Raw genomic sequence first — 19,958 nt, forward strand, 5'->3', positions numbered from 1 at the left:
CGGAAGAACATAAGAAATAGGAGCAGGAGTAGACATTCGGCCCCTCGAGCCTGCTCCACCATTCAATGAAATCATGACTGATCTTCTATCCCAACTCCACCTTCATGCAGTGTCCCCATATCCCTTGATTTTTTTAGTATCCAAAAATCTATCCATCTATGTCTTGAATATACTCAACGACTGAGCATCCAAAGCCCTCTGAGGGTAGAGAATTCCAACATCAGTATGTGGATGAATAGATTTTATAACATGTCGGGTTATATGCAAATTTAGATCATTACAATTCTTCTTTAAGATTATTAATTCAGATGACCAGAGGAATTTATAATAATATATAATCAAACAATATGGTATTGCATATTAAGTGATCCACATCAAACAACTGAAAATATAAATTTTCTGTCAGGCAAAAAAGAGAATGTAATTTTTTACCTTGGATCTTGCTTTTTTGAACTGATCTGCATTCCTCTCATGCTTCACTTGAAGATTTGGTATCTGTTCCTTCACTTCACTGAACAAGTCTTCAAAATCCTCATTAACTATGATATCCTGAACAGAATTATAAAGATTCAAAGCTATAGTGCTACGGGGATCCACAAAGGCAGCTTAAGTGGCACACAGTGATTTCGATGGTAAAAGAGCTCATGACACTAAATAATGTAAAAGTCTGCCGTACATTTGCTGCATCTTGCCTTGTAAAGCACTAAATCATGGCATCGGGGTGGCACTCCTCAAGGTGTCATCATAGGGCAAAGGTTACTGGTTAGCTGGCCCATTCCAATCTGCCCAGAGTCCTCACCACCCAACCCGACCCACTTCTTCGGTTTCTGCTACCTCCAAGTATGGAATTGGTAGCTTTGAAAAATAGTTGCGCAAACTGACTGCTCGGTTTTCTAAACTTCCCTCATTTTGTACCAACTGAACAAATCAGAGACAATTTGTTTTAATCCACATTTAATTAAATGCATACCTGGGTTGGCTGAAAGAATCACTTATGCTTAGCAACAAATCAGAATTTTTTGCCTTATGGACATGTGACATTTTTGAGACGTGACACCACTCTGATCGCTCTCTCAAAATGACGCCTTTGAAAATTGATAAGGGGATGAATACAATCTTTTCATTGTATGTGCTAAATTATGTGCTCAAGTCCTACGATCTTCTTGGAGGTGGCAGAAACCGAAGAATTGGGTCGGGTTAGGCGTTGAGGACTCTGGGCAGATTGGAACGGGCCAGCTAACCAGTAACCTTTGCCCTATGATGACACCTTGAGAGTGCTACCACTGAACCAAGGCTGACATCCCTCTCTTGCCTCTGATTCAGAAGGTTGCTGGTTCAAGCCCTGGTCTCGAAACTAGGGGGGGCGAAATTGCCCTCAGCGGGAAATTGAGGAGAGCACTTCCATTTATCCGAAGATTTTATTGGGCGGGTTTGGGTCGGGAGCGGGGTGGTGTCTCAGCGCGGCGGTGATGACGTCAGAGTGACACGGATGTGTCACTTAAAGGGGAGGGACTCTGCGAAGCATACGTGGAGCCCACTGGGCCAACAGGGAGGGGATTGGCCGGGCCAGCAACCCGGCACCCAAGAGGGGATGTCGGGCTGCCTGTTGGCGGCCCGGCCGACCCAGCGGCCACCATTGTTGGGCCGACTCAGGAGTCGGCTGACAATTAAAACAAAATGGCGACCGCGGTGGTGCGCCCGAACTTTAAGGGCGGCCACACCGCCCAGCCACTGGCAGCTTCCCGTCGTGCGAAGCTGTCAGGGGCACCAACTGGCAGTGGCTGCGCTCCCGCAGGGCAATTCACTTTTCGGGGCGGAAAAGGGGTCGCCATCGGGCGGTAAGGGGTTGGCATGCCCAGCGGGGAGGAAACACGGGTCGTGGCAGAAACCCATTCCTGCCATCCCCGGCCCAGGGGCAATTGCGGATGGGTTGGCCCCGCCGCCTGCCCCCGGTTGGAGGCGCTATGGGTCTTAAAGAAGGAGGCAATTTCCCCCTCCTAGAGTACATAATCTAGGCTGATACTTCAGTACTGCACTGTCAGACATGCCGTCTTTCAGTTAAGGCCCCTGTCAGTCCACTCAGGCATACGTAAAAGATCTCTTGATCCCATTTATCCCTCAACCAACACTATTAAAATAGATTATCTGCTCATTTATCTCATTGCTGTTTGTGGGACCTTGCTGTGTGTATATTGGCTGCCATGTTTCCCTACATTATAACAGTGAATACACTTTAAAGTACTTAATTGGTTGTACAGCACTTTGGGACATCCTGAGAGTGTGAAAGGCAGCAAGAACACAAATCTAAGATAATCACAAAAATTTGAAGAGACAGTTAGAAAAAAAAATTCTTCACTCAGAGAGCCATTACAAAGTGGAATTCTCTGTCACAAACTGTTCCAGCAGAGTCCATCAATTATTTTATGAGAGTAGCAAAATACTGCGGATGCTGGAATCTGAAATAAAAACAGAAACTGATGGAAATACTCAGCACGTCTGAGGAAAGAGAAACGGAGTTCATGTTTCAGCTCTGTCACCCTTTGTCAGAACTGGAAAAAGTTAGAGAGATAACAGATTTTAACCAGGTGCAGAGGCAGGGACCGAGGACGGAGAGGATGAAAGAACAAAAGGGATGGTCTGTGATAAGGTGGAAGGCAAGATTGGTTAAATTCTGCAAATGGGAATAGCAGAAGCGCAGGGGATGCAACACCTGCCCTTTTACCTCCTCTTGTCCCACCGTCCAGGTGAAACTGCAATTTATTTGTACTTCTTGCAATTTAGTATTCGCTGCTCACGATGCGGTCTCCTCTACATTGGGGAGACCAAACGCTTTGCGGAACACCCCCATTCAGTGTGTAAGCGTGACCCCGAGCTTCCGGTCGCCTGTCACTTTAATTCTCCGCTCCACTCCCACTCCGACCTCTCCGTCCTCGGTCTCCTACTCTGTTCGAACGAAGCTCAACGTAAGCTCGAGGAACAGCACCTCATGTTCCGATCAGGCACTTTACAGCCTTCCGGACTCAACATCGAGTTCAACAATTTCAGACCATAACCTCTGCCCTTATCTTTGCCAACGGTAGCAGTTGCTGATTCTGCCATTCCCATTTGCGACATTTAATCTCTCCTGCCTTCCACCCTATCACAGACCGTCCCTTTTGTTCTTTCCTCCCCTCCCCCTTTCCCTGCCTCTGCACCTGCTTAAAATCTGTTACATCTCTAACTTTTTCCAGTTCTGACCAAGGGTCACAGACCTGGAACGCCAATTATGTTTCTCTCCCCAAAGATGCTGTCTGACCTGCTGAATGTTTCCAGCGTTTTCTGCTTTTATTTCTTTTAAGAGGGTTTAGTTAGTTGCTTGAAACAGAGGAATAAAAAGGGTTAGGGTTAGGGTTAGTACAAGTAGAAGAGTAGAATTACAGGAGTGTTCCTCCCAGCTCGACAGCAATCCTGACTGCCATAGTCGGCCGTGATTGGCAAACTCCCCCCAACCATCCGCTGTTGTTCCTCCTCCTTCCTGGGACTTACCACTGCTGGCAAGGTACGTGTAATAGATTTGCTTCATGGGCTCTTTGCTCAAGAATTCATAGCAACACATTAAGATCTAGTTGGTTTATTAACAAAGCTTTAACAATCACACGACACATTACCAGTTCATCCACTAGGCTCACAACTGCATACCTCATCGTGGATGACCTAAACCCAACTGACTGGGGTTTTATTGAGTCTTGTCAACATCACCTAACTGGCTAAGCCACTCACAGTACAACAGCTCGACAAACCTGTGAGCATACCCACAGGTGCATATATTACAGTAAGCGGCCCAATATTCAAGCTTCCTGAAGGGCGAACTGCCTGTGGCAGCATGGTACACAGGGGCAGCTGGCCTGGAAGATTTACATGAGGCCCAAGGCCCAATTTCAGGCCAGCCTCAGGCCTCTTGGTTCGAGGGTGTGCTGCTCTACACATTTTCTTTTTTAACATTTCTATGCATTCTTCAGTCTCTTCACCAGCTTTTCACCTAAGGAATCCACAAAGCATCATCATCACCATAGGCGGTCCCTCGAAACGAGGATGACTTGCTTCCAGGCCAAAAAAAGGGGGTTTCGAATGAAGAAACTGAACTACATCCTCAAGGGTGGAAGATGCCTATGTGTGGATTTTTTTAACGTGTGATGGCCGATGCACACCAGCCACCACATGGGCTTGGCAGAGCTAGGTCTTGGTCCAGTGGCAAGGATTACCCAAGACAACAGGAGAACTGCTCTGCTGCATGGACCTAGTGCACACACATATCGCAGTGTTGGCTGGCCCGTGCTGCCCCTGGGCCCCTGACCCCGAACTCACGTCTCCCCTAGGCCCCAGTCACATTCCACCACAGTCTCTTGCCGCTCCTTGACACTTAATTGACACTTACGCAATGGCGGTGTATAATATTTGGAAAATACATCGTCTTTGGGTCTGTCTGGATACAAGTACAACAAATGATTCAGATCGCTGATACGATCTGCCAGTGATTGAATTGAAAAATTTTTGGTTGTGTATGCATGAGATTCCAAACCATTCTTTCTCCTGCTTTGTTGGTGCTAGCTACCATTTTTCCCTCCAGAGGCTGCAAGCCAGGATACAGCGTTTGCACATTGCTGAAGAACAAGGACAAGCAGTTCCCTCTACCTCTGGTAAAACTGACGACTATTTGCCCACCCTGTCATTGCCAAGCAGCAGCTCACAGAGTAGAGATAGTGCAGATAATGCATTGACAGCTGGTGAGATAGTGCACAGGAAGGTGTGGAAGTGAGACATGACGTACTTGACCGGAGGTGACAGACATGCCCGCAACTCCCTGAAGGGCAAAAGGACAATGATCTCAGGAGTCCTGTTATGAAGATAGCTATGCGAACAGAGCATCAGACACATATGGCGGTTCTGAATTTCCTCTCTCAAGATGTGCAGCAAATAGCTGGGATCATGCTGGAATCCACTGCCCTGCTGTGTGCATCCTACGGGACATCAACCATTAGGGATAAGAACATAAGAAATAGGAGCAGGAGTAGGCCATTTGGCCCCTCGGGCCTGCTCCGCCATTCAATAAGATCATGGCTGATCTGATTTTCTTTCCTGATTGCCAAATTGTGCAGCGTATAACTACCACAATTCACAAGGCGGTACTGGGCGTGTACTGCAAGGCATCCCTGGACCTAGGCAGACAATGAGACCTGCCTCTGAGCATCCAAGGTTTGTTTAAATTGCATCCTCGTGTTCATGTAGCACTCCTCTGCAGCACTTTCCCAGAAGAGGTGTCATGAGCCATGGGAGTAGCAGGTATCTTTTGTCACCCAGCAGCCAGCCTGGCCCTTGTCTCTGTTGTTGAAACAGAGCTGAGACACTGGGACCAATGAGGCATCATGTAAGCTCCCAGCGTGTTGTGAGTGCGTGTGTAAGAAGCTGTGTCTGTCACTGCAAAGGAGCTACACATTTAGGGAACGGAAGCCCATGTAGTTTACAGGGGCACGCATTACCACATGTAGACAATCAATCAACAGCTCTGACAACTCTGGGGCATCCAAAAATATTACATGGTATTTACAGCACAGAAAAAGGCCATTCGGCCCAACCGGTCTATCCCGGGGTTTATGCTCCACACGAGCCTACTCACACTCTACTTAATCGAACCCCATCAGCATATCCCGCTATTCCTTTCTCTGTCATGTACTTATCAAGCTTCCCCTTACTTCTGCCTTGCTGAACGGGACCTGGAAAACTGCAGCTTTTAAACACTGGTGCAAATTATCAAGAGTTGATGGGAAGGCAGAAGTCCTAGGAGCCGAAATTCAGGGTCTCAGAAAGCCCCGTTACTGTCCGTTAGCGGCAGCCATGCGTCGAAATCCCATGGCCGCCGCTTTGGGGTTAACTGGCCGACCCGACCCAAATTCAGGTCGGGGATTTCCGGCCTGGACCCGATACCGCCCGATTCTGATGACTGCCGCAAGCACGTCACCAGAGTGCGCACCGCCGCTTTCCATCGCCGTAAAAATGTACCGACCGAAATTCCGGTCGAAAAATCGACCCTCCGCTGCGCGGTGCCCTCGGCAGCTTTCCGTGTCGGTGCACCTTCTCCCCAGTGAGTGCGGCCCGGCAGCGCGGCGGCCCTTCAAGACGGCCCACTGCCGCAGCCGCCATGTATTTAATTTTGCCGGACGACTTCCCGATCGACTGGCAAAATAGTGCCCCCAGGTTCGGCCGGACCGCCAACGGGCAGCCTGGCAACCCCTCTTGGGTACCAGGTTGCTGGCCCGGCCGAAACCCTCCCTGATCTAAGATGACAGATTCTCTCCCCCTTAACGGAGGGGAGAGAGCGTGGTGACACACACACGCTGGGACGTCACCACTACTCCACTGCTGATTGACAGCGGCCGAGTCCCGGTCCGACCCATATTCAGCTCCTCAGCCTGCCTTACAGTCTATGTCCCACCCCCACTGTGACAGATTTCCTGTGGGACTTTAAAAAAATGTCAAAGTCCTAAAAATTGGTCTTCCCGACCGCATCATGGACCCGTGCGGTTACAGAAAAACAATCATAGGTGCGCCAGCTTGCTTGTACTACTGAATTTCAGCCCCCTAGAATTTAGATGGATGAGGGCATCCATTCCAAGCTCTGCCATTTGCATGTGGATGCCACTAGGGGGAGGACGCTTCTTCAGCCTGCCCTGGCACTAAACTAAATTACTGCATTAGTCAGATGTGCAATAATATTATTTTGAGTGAGATATATGGAGGAAAATTGCAGTTGGAGGCTTCCTTCGTACGAATGTCTCCGGCCAGAAAAAAATCTATGAAAGTATCTGGTGGTCCCGGATGATCGTGGGTTCCAGGTTGGTGGCGTAGATTCGCTGCTCAGCGCAGGGGAACATGTCTTTCCAGTACGTACCTGCTGGAGTCACATGGGCCTGGACCACCAATCACTATGTAGTATTCTTATCGATAAAAATGGGAACTCCGTTTGTATTTGTTCTCATTACTATCAATGAGAAAAATCCCTAAAACACCGAAACACAGCATAATAAATAAATGAAACACCTCACGTGTTTAAAATTAATTGAAATTAAATGTAATTAAATGTTATAGAAAAAAAAATGTTGGGTAATTTTTATTAATGTGTTTTAAAAGTGTTAAAAATAAACTTACCATAATGGACAAGGTTTTTAATATAAAAATTAGTGTTTAAATTTAATTTATATATGTTTTAAAAATCTTATGCTGGTAAAAGTAAGCTATGTGCCTGCTTTTACCAGGCGTAAAAGTTTGAAGGACATTCGCTGGGCTTGAGTTGGGCAAATAGCCCAATCTCTCCCGCACGGATGTCCTTCTCCCGAGGATGCAGAGGATCTGTGTAGAGAAATCTTGACAGATCGGAAAAGCCGGTTTTCGGTGCATGCGCACTGCGCCCCGATAACCAGTTTTTGCGAGGCCTCGCTGGGTCCGTGCGCACTCCATATGGACCCGGCGAGGCCGGAATTTTCAGCCCATATAACTGAGTGGGACCAATTGGACAGCTCTTTCTAAGAGCTGGCACAGGCATGATGTGCTGAACCATTCTATAACTTCAGTAAATTTTCCATAATTGTACTATAGCAATGTGTAAACAGCTATTGACTTTAAGACTGCTGTGGTACAACAGTAAAAATCAAAAATGTTCTCTCATGTCCTGTGAGCAATGCTATGGGAGATTAGAATAAAAAGATAAAACTACAGATACTGGAAATCTGAAGTGAAAACAGAATATACCAAATTCAGCCAGAATTTGTGGAGGAAACAGACAAGTTAACAATTCAGGTACAGATCCTTCATCAGAACTGATCAAGAAGCTTGGGAAATGTGCTAGTTTTATTTTTAGAGTAGGACTATTTAATGAGAATAATAATACTTACAGAGAAATCCAATGATACTATGGCACTTTTGGGATTTTCTTTTATGGCTTTCAATATCCCATAACATCCAGCACTCCGCATAGGATTTCGGGCCATCTGTGAACACAGATCACAAAATCTTAAAACGTGTTAGCCGTGGCTAGGTGGGTGGCACCCTTGCCTCTGCGTCAGAAGGTTGGGGGTTCAAGTCCCCCAGGGACTTGAGCACAAAAATCTAGACTGACACTCCAGTGCAGTAGGGAGGGAGTGTTGCACTGTTCGAGGTGCGGTCTTTTGGATGGGCCTACTGAAATGGACGTAAAAGATCCCATGGCGCTGCTTGAAGAAGAGTAGGGGAGTTCTCCCAGTTTCCTGGCCAACATTCATCCCTCAACCAACACCACTGAAACATAATGGGCCAGAAGGTACTGACAAAATAACGGTGAAGCTAATGGCGCTCGCTGCTATTTATGAGGAAATCCCACAGAAACTTCAGACGAGGATTCACTATTCAAATGCATTGAATGACACGAGGTCCTTGTACTTGCACGGTAGATACAAACTAAACTCGCCACAGAAAGTTAGGGCGTGTCCATTTCAGCCTAAGTTCCCTTTTATGGTATGATAGGTCTTAATTACTGCTAAACAACCACCCTGGCACTAAAAATTAACTATTACAAGTATGGTGTCTCATTCCTTCAGCTTCTAAGTGTTAGAGATTTAAAAAAGAAATGAAATTACTTTTTAAAAAACTTTTCCTTTCTGTCTCTTTTCTCTCTCTCTTAATCCAATCTTTATTTCCTTTCTTTGGGCTCAATTTTCCCCAATGCCGTTTTTTGCCGTATTTCAAGAGTTCCGCCTGTTTTTTTTTGCGCCCGACTACGCCCGACAAAAAAATTTGAAAGTTTCCCCTTTCTAATTTTTAAATTGCACTAGAAAGGGTGCAGAAGAGATTTACGAGGATGTTGCCAGGACTTAAAAACTTTAGCTATGAGGAAATATTGAATAGGCTGGGGTTGTTTTTCTTGGAACAAAGGAGGCTGAGGGGAGATTTAATTGAGCTGTCTAAAATTATGAGGGGCCTAGATAGAATGGATAGGAAGGACCTATTTCCTTTAGCAGAGGGGTCAATAAGAAGGGGCATAGATTTAAAGTAGTTGATAGAAGGATTAGAGTGGAGTTGAGGAAACATTGCTTCACTCAGAGGGTGGTGGGAGTGTGGAAACCTCATCACATTTAAAAAGGACTTGGATGTGCATTTAAAGAACTGTAATCCACAGGGCTACGGACCTAGTGCTGGAAGGTGGGATTAGGCCGGGTAGCTGTTTTTTGACTGGCACAGACACGATGGCCTCCTTCTGTGTCGTAACTTTTCTATGATTCTATGAATGTTTTGTGAAGTGTGGTGCACTGATTGCAGAATAGTGCAGGGTTGTGGGGGAGTGAAGTGCTGTGAGTGGTGCAGCTGCAATGAGAAAGAATTTCAGCAGCATTCTTACCTTAACAACGCTAGTCAAATCATTAATTTCTTTCCTACATTGCAGCCATGTTCTTGGGGCAATGCTCCTGGTACTGATGACCTGAGCAAGGGCCTCCCACTGCCTCCTCATCACATGTCTGAAGGGCTTCCTTCCCCCAAGGGAGAAAGGATGTCCCATCTCCTGACCAATACCTGCACTAAGGCCTCCAGTACAGCATCAGAGAACCTTGATGCCCGCTCTCAGCCATTTCCTTCAGAAGTTGCTGCAGTACCAGTTTTGCAGCCAGAATGCACCTCCCCTTCAAGAGGTGCTGGCTGCCTTTAAGTAGCGTCCTGGTCTCCTGATATCGACAGCCCCGCCCTAGAGGCGTGCATGCAGGAATCATTACAATGTGTAGGCGGCATGGATTTTACGTGATGCCAGCATGGGTTCTAACTGGCTTTATTACAATGAGCTATTTGATAAGAGTGTATCTGTTCGGTAGTGTACTTACATTAAGAACAGTTAGTGTGCTATTGCTTCTCAGTCCGATGGATAACCACACAGCTCCTTCTGGAGAAATACGATTGTTACTACAAGACCAAAACAAAATAAAAATCTCAAAGCTTTATAATCTCAAATCCACACATTGATCAGGGGGTTGGATATCTAAAACAGTATGGCATATTTTTTTGGACCAACCTAGAAGTTAAGCGTTTAATAGTTCTAATTCTGCATGTTAATTATTGTTTCTTCACAATCACAAAAATTAATCACATCTTTGTTTTATCTTTTACAGATTATCTCAGTGGCTAGCACTGTTGCCTCTGCATCGCAAGGTTATGAATTCAAAGCCCACTCCAGGGTTTGAGCACATAATGCAGGTTGACACTTCAGTGCAGTATTGAGGGAGTGCTCCATTGCCAGAAATGCACTTCTTCGAGTGAGATGTCATCTGCCTGTTCCGGTGGATGTTAAAAATCCCATTAGCATTATTCAAATAGGAAAGAGTTCTCCTAATTTCTGAGGCAATATTCTCCCTCAACCAACATGATCAAAAACAGATTCATTTATTTCCTGTTTGTGGGATTATGCTATGGGCAAAATGGCTGCCCCACTTGCCCACATAGTAGTCACCGCTTTCCAAAGAAATTCATTGTATGTGTAGCATTTTAAAAGATACGATAAGATGCTATTTAAATGTAAATAAAGACATTTTCTCTTACAAAAACATTTTGTAAGAATTTGAAGGATATTTGCTGGGCAGCAGTTGCTCTCTGCCCGCGGAGGCCCTTTAGTTTCGGTGGCATGCGATCTCTCAAGAGTTTTCTTGTCTGATCGCAAGTTCCGGGTTTAGGCACCCGTGAGGAGCGCGAATTCAGGCCCATTGTCTTCAGTCCAGTCACAATTACTCAGATTTTAAAAATATTCCTCAGCATTTTCCAAGTATACCTTCTGCAACCAGTGAAATGGTTTATGGGATGCAGGTTTTTTCATTTGAATAATGAGGAATAAAGTGCTGCTTGTTTACTCCTTTGTTCTTTTGCAAATTAAATCTTAAAATTCAATATTTTAGTAAATCACTAGAGAGCCAAGTGGGTAAATCTACCACCTATTGTAGTATTGAGTCATACAGGCCAAGAAAGTCCCAAGTTCCACTCTGGTCTGTGCTGAGTTAAGGATTGAAGTGTGTGGTGGGGTGGGAAATCCACTCCCAATTGCTGTCCAGTAACATCTGCCTGAGAGTGCATGTGTATCAATGTTGAGCGAGATCAGTCTCAGCTATGATGTCTCAATGACTGAATGACCTACCGACACTCGTTGTCTGGATTCACGCATGAAGAATGATGTCTTGGGTGAGGTAGCAGAAGACTATTGGCACCCAGCATGAATTAGTGCCCTCAGAAAGATGGACAGAACATGGAGGGTGAACATAAGAAATAGGAGCAGGAATAGGCCATTTGGCCTCTCGAGCCTGCTCTGCCATTCAATGAGATCATGGCTGATCTTCAACCTCAACTCCACTTGCCTGCACTATCCCCATATCCCTTGATTCCCTTAATATCCAGGATGTAATGTATGCACCTGTGAACATGCTCACAGGTTTATTGAGTTGGGAGTAGGGAGGGCGGTCAGCCGTTGGTGTGCGTCAGCGCCCAGCTAGCGACTTTCCGTCTTCAGACCCTGCAGAGATATCTTTACGTCGAGCCCCCTCCTAGGTGGCGTGCGCTGGTGACGTATTTCTTCCGCCAGCAGCACGGCCTCAACTACGACACGCAGCTCCTGTTTGTGAGCTTGGGGGGCGTCAGGACCGCCGTCCAGGAGCTGCCTGTCTTTTACAAGGAACTCACCAGGGTCTGGAACAAAGTCTCCACCAAGCGCAGCTCTCCACCGGCTGGAGTGGCGGCTGTCCTGCAGGAGCCGCTGCTCGGGAATCCGTACCTCCACGACCGAGGTTTTAGGTGGCAGTCGGACGAGAGGGCTGTGGCTGGTGAGGTGACCAGGGTCAGGGACCTGCTCGATGGCGGAGGAGCGGGCTGGATGGCGCCAGACACGCTGGCGCGGCGCCTAAATTCAGCCGACGTCCGCCGTGCGGCCGATGCCATCAAGTCACTAAAAACAGCTCTGGGCTCTGACTCCGTTAGGTGCATCGAAGAGGCTCAAGCACGTGGGGAGATCCCGTCCGAACTGACCCCCGTCCAGACGGAATTCCTCATCGGCGCCAATACCTGGAACCTCCCTCGGGAGCCGGCGCCTCACAACTTGAGCCGCCTCGGGGAAATCCCCTCCGTATTTTCAGTTCTGCGCGGAAGGGTTTCCTGTATGGGCTGCTCCTGCACACTCTCAACTTTGCCATCCTCGCCTGCCGTCCGGACACGCCATGGCATACCATCTTGCTGTCCGGAGGAGGCGGGGGTCCCCGATGGAGGGCACTCTACGCGGGAGTCCTCCCATTATTTATTGGGGACTTGGCCTGGAGGGTGGTGCACGGAGCAGTGCCGTGCAATAAATTTTTAAGCCGGTTCACGGGCTCCCAGGCCGCCTGCAATTTCTGCGGTCTGGAAGAGTCCGTGTTCCATGTTTTTACAGAATGTACGAGGTTGCAGCCCCTGTTCCATTATTTAAAGGGGCTGCTCCTCAATTTCTGGTTGCACTTCAGTCCCACACTCCTGATCTTTGGGCACCCTGTGCGGAGGGGAGTGGATAGGTCCGAGAGCCTCTTCGTAGGACTGCTCCTGGGCACGGCCAAGGGTGCCATCATCCGGTCCAGGCAGCGGGCGGTCGTTCAGCCCGACTGCCTGCCTCTCTTCCGTGCGTACATCTGGGCCAGGGTGTCCTTGGAGATGGAGCATGCGGTGTCCACCGGTACGCTCGCGACCTTCCGTGAAAGGTGGGCGCCGGAGGGACTGGAATGCATCATCACCCCCGGCAACTAAATTTTAATTTGATTTTACATGTTTTAAAGTTTAATTTGTTTATTGCCGGATTTTTAGTGCCCCCCTCCCCTTTTATAGGGGGAACTTGTAATATTTATGATTTTATTGCCCCCAAAAAAATCAAAAAAAAAAATCAAAAAAAAAAGTTAAAAAAAACACAAAAAAAGGGCAGTTGAAAAATGTTTGGAGTGTCCCCCAGATTGGAGGGCACTTGACTTAACTGTTTTGTTTTCCAACCAAAAGAGTTGTTGAGTTGGGAGTGGCTTAGCCAGTCACGTGATGTTCACAAGATTCAATAAAACTCCAGCCAGTTGGATTCGGGAATCCACGATGAGGCAGATGATTGTGAGCCTGGTGGATGAACTGGTAATGTGTAGTGTGATTGTTAAACCTTTTACTAATAAACTAACTAGATCTTAATAGCAATATGTTGCTATGAATTCTTAAGCAAAGAACCCATGAAGCAAATACATTACACAAGAGCAACATTTTTTTTTTTAAAGTCGTTAAACTTCTAGTTGAGTTCGTTTTAATGTCATGTTAATGGAAGAAGCCTCTGCTCCACACTCACTGATACTATCACTGTGCAGAGGCATTCATCGCTGTCCAAATCTGGTTCTTCTGTCCAGAAAACGGACTTCCTTCTCAGACGTATCTTTTTCCTAGGCTCCGATGCCAGCTGAGTGTGGTGCTTGTTTTCTGGAGGCCCTATGGTAATAGACTGTGCCTCCCACCGGCACTATTTATGGCCAGCCGGTGTGCTTTTCAAACATTGTGAAAAGAAATTGAATTCAATCTGTGCAAACTGCAAATTTTTATTTGAATAATCTATTCCAATCAACAACATGAAAGATAATCTGCATTGAAACCACCTTATACAGTCAGAAAAATGGTACCCAGTCTGTAAGAAAAGAATGTAGATGTTGATGTACCTGACATTCAGTTGTTCAAGCACATTATTAACTTTAAGAGCTTCACCAAGGGCTTTTGCTCCCTCATTCCCAAATCCATTATAGGACAAATCCAGTACTTTCAGAGAAAAATTATCCTGTGGAAAAGAAAATAGACTACATTCAACTGCTTTTCTAATGGAAGGATGTGCAAATCATGGACACTTTAGAGTCCTGGACCAGACATCAGATTTAATGTATGTTCACCTCATAGCCTAAAGCTGAACACCGTGCATGGAGTGTTTACAATTCAAATGCAGGTTTTAAGAATCAATTCTATTTTTGCTTCTTCAAAACAGCTGTGTATGAATAACATTGAGAGCAGCAATAGGAAGCTGAGGCACCTTAAATGGCTGATGATGGAAATGTTTGCCTTGAAAATATAAACATCCCATGAAAAAACATTTTAAAATTGAAATAAAGATCAAAAAATGCAAGAAATACATAGCATTTGCAATCCCTTTTTTTCATTTTACCTTAAAACCATTACAAGTTACACATTCGACTTCTGCACATTGTGGAATAGCGCAGCTCTCCCGACGGATCTTTGGGTGCTGATGCACAACCAACCACCAGGACGCAGTCTGTAATTACGACTCATAGAGGGAGAAATTTATCTTACTTCGATTTTCTGCCCATAAAATGGGCGTTGGGCCTTCGAATTAAGAGTTGCAATTTATCATGCCTGATCTGGATCAGAAGTGTGACGGACACTATATTGGCGTCACTCTGGGCTGATGACTGGCTCTGTGCAAGCCAACCCATTTACCACCCTCCCTGACCTCTTAGCTGCAATGGAAGCCTGCTTTGCACCCCACAACTCACCGGTAGCATCTAAGTGAGCGTCAAAGCCGAATTCAGTTTGGGGCTCAGCCCAGCATGGACTGGCACAAAGAGCAGTCGCTCCGCCGACTTTACACCCATTTTGAGCATAGTGGGGATCATTTTAACCTTGTGCGGCAGTGTAAAATGGGTGATAGCGAGTTGGCAGCCTGTTTTACATCTCTTACTTTTTTAATTTCAATTTTTATTTCCATTTGAAGTCAGGGAAGGGTCGCTGATTCTATATATAATGACCCTTCCCTGACTGTGAGGATAGGCCAGAGACTTCAGGGCTTTGACTTTCCTCAGATTTTCTGCTGCTACACTGCTGTAACACAGGCGCAGGTGCAGTGGAAACCCTGTAGACACACGTAAATGCTGTTTCCGCCGCACCTCCAGCAAAGTTGCGGCGGTACAGCGGCGGAGATCCGAGGAGAACTACACTCAGGCCTTCGTTAATGCTGCTGTTTAATTAGTGGCCAGAGGAGTGATTGTGCCTCTGATTTTCCCTCTTTCTTTGTACGGAAGCTTTGCTTTGTCTCTTTCTGTTGCAGCACGTTTAAGGTCAAGAACTCATGGGAAATTACAGGTACAAACTCACATCTGACCTCTGTGTGACATAGCATGTTGGTGCTCCACGATGCTGCAATTTATTTTTTTCATTCGTTCACGGGATGTGGGCGTCACTGGCAAGGCCCGCATTTATTGCCCATCCCTAATTGCCCTTGAACAACTGAATGGATTGCTAGGCCATTTCAGAGGGCAGTTAAGAGTCAACCATATCGCTGTGGGGTCTGGAGTCACATATAGGCCAGACTAATATGCAAGATTAATTTGTTAAAGAGGGCCACTTGACAGTGTACACCTCATCTTTAGAATTGAGGCTCATAAAAAGGAATTGGGGCCTGCTTTGACTGCATTGATCAAAAGCAGTGCTATATAGTTGCTTATTCAAGGGCATAGCAATTCAGGGAATATCCAATTCAATTTAACAGAGCATTAAACATGGGATAATAGATATTCAAGACTGTTTTGCAAGGTAGTAACATATGGAAAGATTTACATGACAGTATAAATCACGAGAATGAAGCTTGATCAGTTTGCCAAATTCATCTGATATTTTGAAATATGCCCCATCATATTATTTAAGAACATAAGAACATAAGAAATAGAAGCAGGTGTAGTCCATTTGACCCCTCGAGCCCTGCTCCGCCATTTACTAAGATCATAGCTGATCTGATCATGGACTCAGCTCCACTTCCCTGCCCACTCCCCATAACCCTTTATTCCCTGATCTCTCAAAAATCTGTCTATCTCTATATTCAATAAACCAGCCTCCATAGAGCTCTGGGGCAGAGAATTCCACAGATTTACAACCCTCTGAGAGAAGGAACTCCTCCTCATCTCAGTTTTAAATGGACGACCCCTTATTATGAGACTATGCCCCCTAGTTTTAGTTTCCCCTATGAGTGGAAATATCATCTCTGCATCCACCTTGTCGAGCCCCCTCATTATCTTATATGTTTCGATAAGATCACCTCTCATTCTTCTGAATTCCAATGTGTATAGGCCCAACCTACTCAACCTTTCTTCATTCCAATGTATATGGGCCCAACCTACTCAACCTTTCTTCATAAGTCAACCCTCTCATCTCCGGAATCAACCTAGTGAACCTTCTCTGAACAGCCTCCAATGCAAGTATATCCTTCCTTAAATATGGAGACCAAAACTGTACGCAGTACTCCAGGTGTGACCTCACCAATACCCTGTACAGTTGTAGCAGGACTTCTCTGCTTTTATACTCCAACCCCCTTACAATAAAGGCCAGCATGCCATTTGCCTTCCTGATTACTTGCTGTACCTGCATACTAACGTTTTGTGTTTCATGCACAAGGACCCCCAGGTCACTCTGTACTGCAGCACTTTGCAATTTTTCTCCATTTAAATTATAATTTGCTTTTCTATTTTTTCTGCCAAAGTGGATAACCTCACAGTTTCCCACATTGTACTCCAGCTGCCAAATTTTTGCCCACTCACTTAGCCTGTCTATATCCCTTTGCAGATTTCTTGTGTCCTCCTCACGATTTGCTTTCCCACACATCTTTGTATCATCAGCAAACTTGGCTACATTACACTCGGTCCCTTCTCCCAAGTCATTAATATAGATTGTAAATAGTTGAGGCCCCAGCACCAATCCCTGTGGCACTCCACTAGTTACTGTTTGCCAACCAGAATATGACCCGACTCTCTGTTTTCTGTTAGTTAGCCAATCCTCTATCCATTCTAATATATTACCTCCATCCCAAATTTCTCCTTTAATTCATTCGAGTTCAAAATTCCAAAGCAAGAAATTTGTACGTATAAAAGGTGCTAAATGATGATAAAAGAGAGTTACAAGTATACTTGTGATCTAAGTTGATACAATATAAATACACAGTTTAAACTAAAGTGATGGTGGGGTAGATTTTCCTCTGCCCTGCTCTGAAATAGCACCCAAAAACAATGCAGAAAAAAAAAATCAAAGGTAATCCTTTGCTGCCATTTTGCGCCTGAATTGCACTGCACCTGAACTTTCTCAAAGGCCTTCCTGGGGTCTGCACCTCACTGTGCCTGAAGATGGGCAAATGGGTGTCAAATGGCCTGCACACCAATTTCCATTAATAGCACTCAATACAGATTGGGGTCAGACTGCCCACATAAAAGACTAGATTTATATAGCGCCTTTCACGACCACCGGACATCAAAGCGCTTTACAGCCAACGAAATACATAAAAACCTGGTACTACCATTTCCTGAGCTGCTATTAAGTGCTGTCTATCTTAAAGAGATAGGCTGGGTATTATCAGGAAATGTCTTTACTTTTGCTTTTCTGACATTCAAAGCGGTGTCGCAACTTCAGAATTTTGCTGTAAGTCTTTTCCAGTTAGATATGGAGGCCATGTTCAGTAATGCACCCCCACCCACCTCCCCCCTCCCCACCCACCTTTGTGATATGGCTTATTTGGAGGCAGACGAGGAGAAAAAAACTGTAAGCTCCTTGGCAACTGTTGTAGAAATTGGCCTGAGCCATTAACACCAGTTTCCCTGCCACAAATTAAGAATTCACCCCCTCCCACTGACCATACAATTATTCTATCGGGCCTTAAAATAAAAAGAGAAACTTCACAGTCAAACCTGTATCCTTCTCTGATTCCGGCAACATCATTCTTCATACCCTCATGAGCTTCCCTGCTCCTTCACTCAGAGCTAGATGAAGAATTCTTGGGGCCAAGAACATTTGGAGGCCTCTCTGCATCCTCTGCACAATCTCCCCTCCCCTGATCCATTAAAACACGAATGTGAATGGCAGGTGTCAGTATTTATATTGTAACAAATCTGCCGAGTGTGGGTCACCCGCCTCTGCTGGTATTTTCACTGCTAAAATCGTTTGATCCAGTAGTTGTATGCAGTTTCTCTACGCTTTACCAGGAGTCCCGTTTATGCATGGCTGGGGATCCTTGGCTCAGGCCCCATAGGCCCATGCATTAATCCATCCCTGCCTTCACCTACTGCTCATCCGTGCCTTTGTTACCTCGAGACTTGACTACTCCAACGCACTCCTGGCTGGCCTCCCACATTCTACCCTACGTAAACTTGAGGTCATCCAAAACTCGGCAGCCCGATGTCCTAACTCGCACCAAGTCATGTTCACCCATCACCCCTGTGCTCGCTGACCTACATTGGCTCCCGGTTAAGCAACGCCTCGATTTCACAATTCTCATCCTTGTTTACAAATCCCTACATGGCCTCAGCCCCTCACTCCCCCATCTCTGTAATCTCCTTCAGCCTCACAACCGCACCCCCTCCCTCCCCCGCGTTCCCCCCCCCCCCATCCCACGGCCCTGAGACGTCAGCGCTCCTCAAATTTTGCCCTCTTGAGCACTCCTGATAATAATCGCTCACCCATTGGTGGCTGTGCCTTCAGCTGCTTGGGCCCCAAGCGCTAGAACTCCCTCCCTAAACCTCTCCGCCTCTCTTTCCTCCTTTAAGACACTTCTTAAAACCTACCTCTTTGACCGAGCTTTTGGTCATCTGCCGTAATATCTTCTTATGTCACTCGCCGTCAAATTTTTTTTTGTTTTTCTAAAGCATTCCTGTGAAGCGCCTTGGGACATTTTACTATGTTAAAGGCGCTATATAAATACAAGTTGTTGCTTGGCACTACTCCGCGGACATTTTAGCAGCTCCCACCAGGGCAGACTGCAGAGGCGCCTGCTTGGGATACTGCAGCCACCCCAGCCCAGAACCGAAGCAAGGTACATTGACAGCGGTAGGCATATTAAATTAAACAAGAGCAGCATTGACGTGCAAATGATAGCTTTTGACTGGCGAAAATGGAGTCCGATACTTTTAAATATTAAGGAATTGCTGATGTGTTGACATCCCTGCTGCCCCGAAACACTGGACTGCACCTAAATCAGCATCTGATGGGGCTTCTACTGTCCAGTGTGCACGCTGTATGTTTTCAATCCTTTGACAAAAGCTTTTTCTATGAAACTGCTGTAATTATTCCAAATTAAATTGAGAAGTTGCTAGAACTAACAACACACTATTACGTTGCCTTGAAGGTCCCAGGAATACCTGGATATCCTCTTCCCTTTGGCCTGTGCCCAGGAGTGTATCACCACTCGCACTTTTCTGCGGACCAGCAATATTTCAATTAGGCCTGAGTTTGGGCTCTGGGGTTATACTCCTGGCCCAGCACTCTGCAAACAACTTGCTCGCAGAACAGCTCCAGGAGAGGAAAATTGGCCCTGTTAAGTTTCACTTGATACCATGTCCTGCATGTATTATCGTGATGCACAACTATAATTTGTTTTTTTATTCCACTGCAAACAGTCACAGGAATCCCCATAGCTTTGCAGTACTCACCTTGAGGCCGTCTGCTACTGCTATACATGCCTTGCCACGCAGATAGTTCCAGCTTAGGTTCAGTTCATGCAGCCCACTGTTTTCCGCTAGAGCATTTCCAAGCTCTTCGCCTTTAGAAAGTAACAAATAAGTTCGTGAAGCCTGAACATTTTAGTAAAATGTAATAAACTGTGTGAAACTTGCTAAGTACCTGAGGGCAGTCAGCATCCAGGGAAGTGAGAAAATTGGAGAAGATGGGAAAATGAGGCAAACAGAAAGTCAGACATTTATCAATGGGATATTTGTGTGGTCAACCTATATGAATATATGAACAATGATGGACAGGAAAAGATCCTTATGTCCATCCACCGTCCCACACAATTGTGTATTACACTATCATAGAATCATAGAATAGAACAGCATAGAGGGCCCTGGTGAGACCACACATGGAGTATTGTGTACCGTTTTGGTCTCTTTACCTAAGGAAGGATATAC

General features: G+C 45.9%; 1 protein-coding gene across 6 annotated transcripts in view; it reads right to left on the reverse strand.

Annotated features, from left to right (window-relative positions):
* The window catches only part of LOC139269047 (leucine-rich repeat-containing protein 74B-like), a 129,124-nt gene that overhangs the window by 39,339 nt on the left and 69,827 nt on the right, over positions 1-19,958 (reverse strand). For all 6 annotated transcript variants that reach the window (XR_011594151.1, XR_011594150.1, XR_011594149.1 and 3 more), the window contains exons 7-11: positions 19,485-19,594; positions 13,734-13,849; positions 9,879-9,957; positions 7,926-8,021; positions 433-549 (exon numbers count right to left, since the gene is read on the reverse strand). Coding sequence is in view for 3 of the 6 variants with exons in the window: in XM_070888037.1 (XP_070744138.1) it covers positions 433-549; positions 7,926-8,021; positions 9,879-9,957; positions 13,734-13,849; positions 19,485-19,594 (518 nt within the window). In the remaining 3 variants the exon portion in view is untranslated. The remainder of the gene's footprint in view (positions 1-432; positions 550-7,925; positions 8,022-9,878; positions 9,958-13,733; positions 13,850-19,484; positions 19,595-19,958) is intronic.

This window comes from Pristiophorus japonicus, chromosome 8 (assembly GCF_044704955.1).
Source record: "Pristiophorus japonicus isolate sPriJap1 chromosome 8, sPriJap1.hap1, whole genome shotgun sequence".
NCBI lineage: Eukaryota > Metazoa > Chordata > Chondrichthyes > Pristiophoridae > Pristiophorus > Pristiophorus japonicus.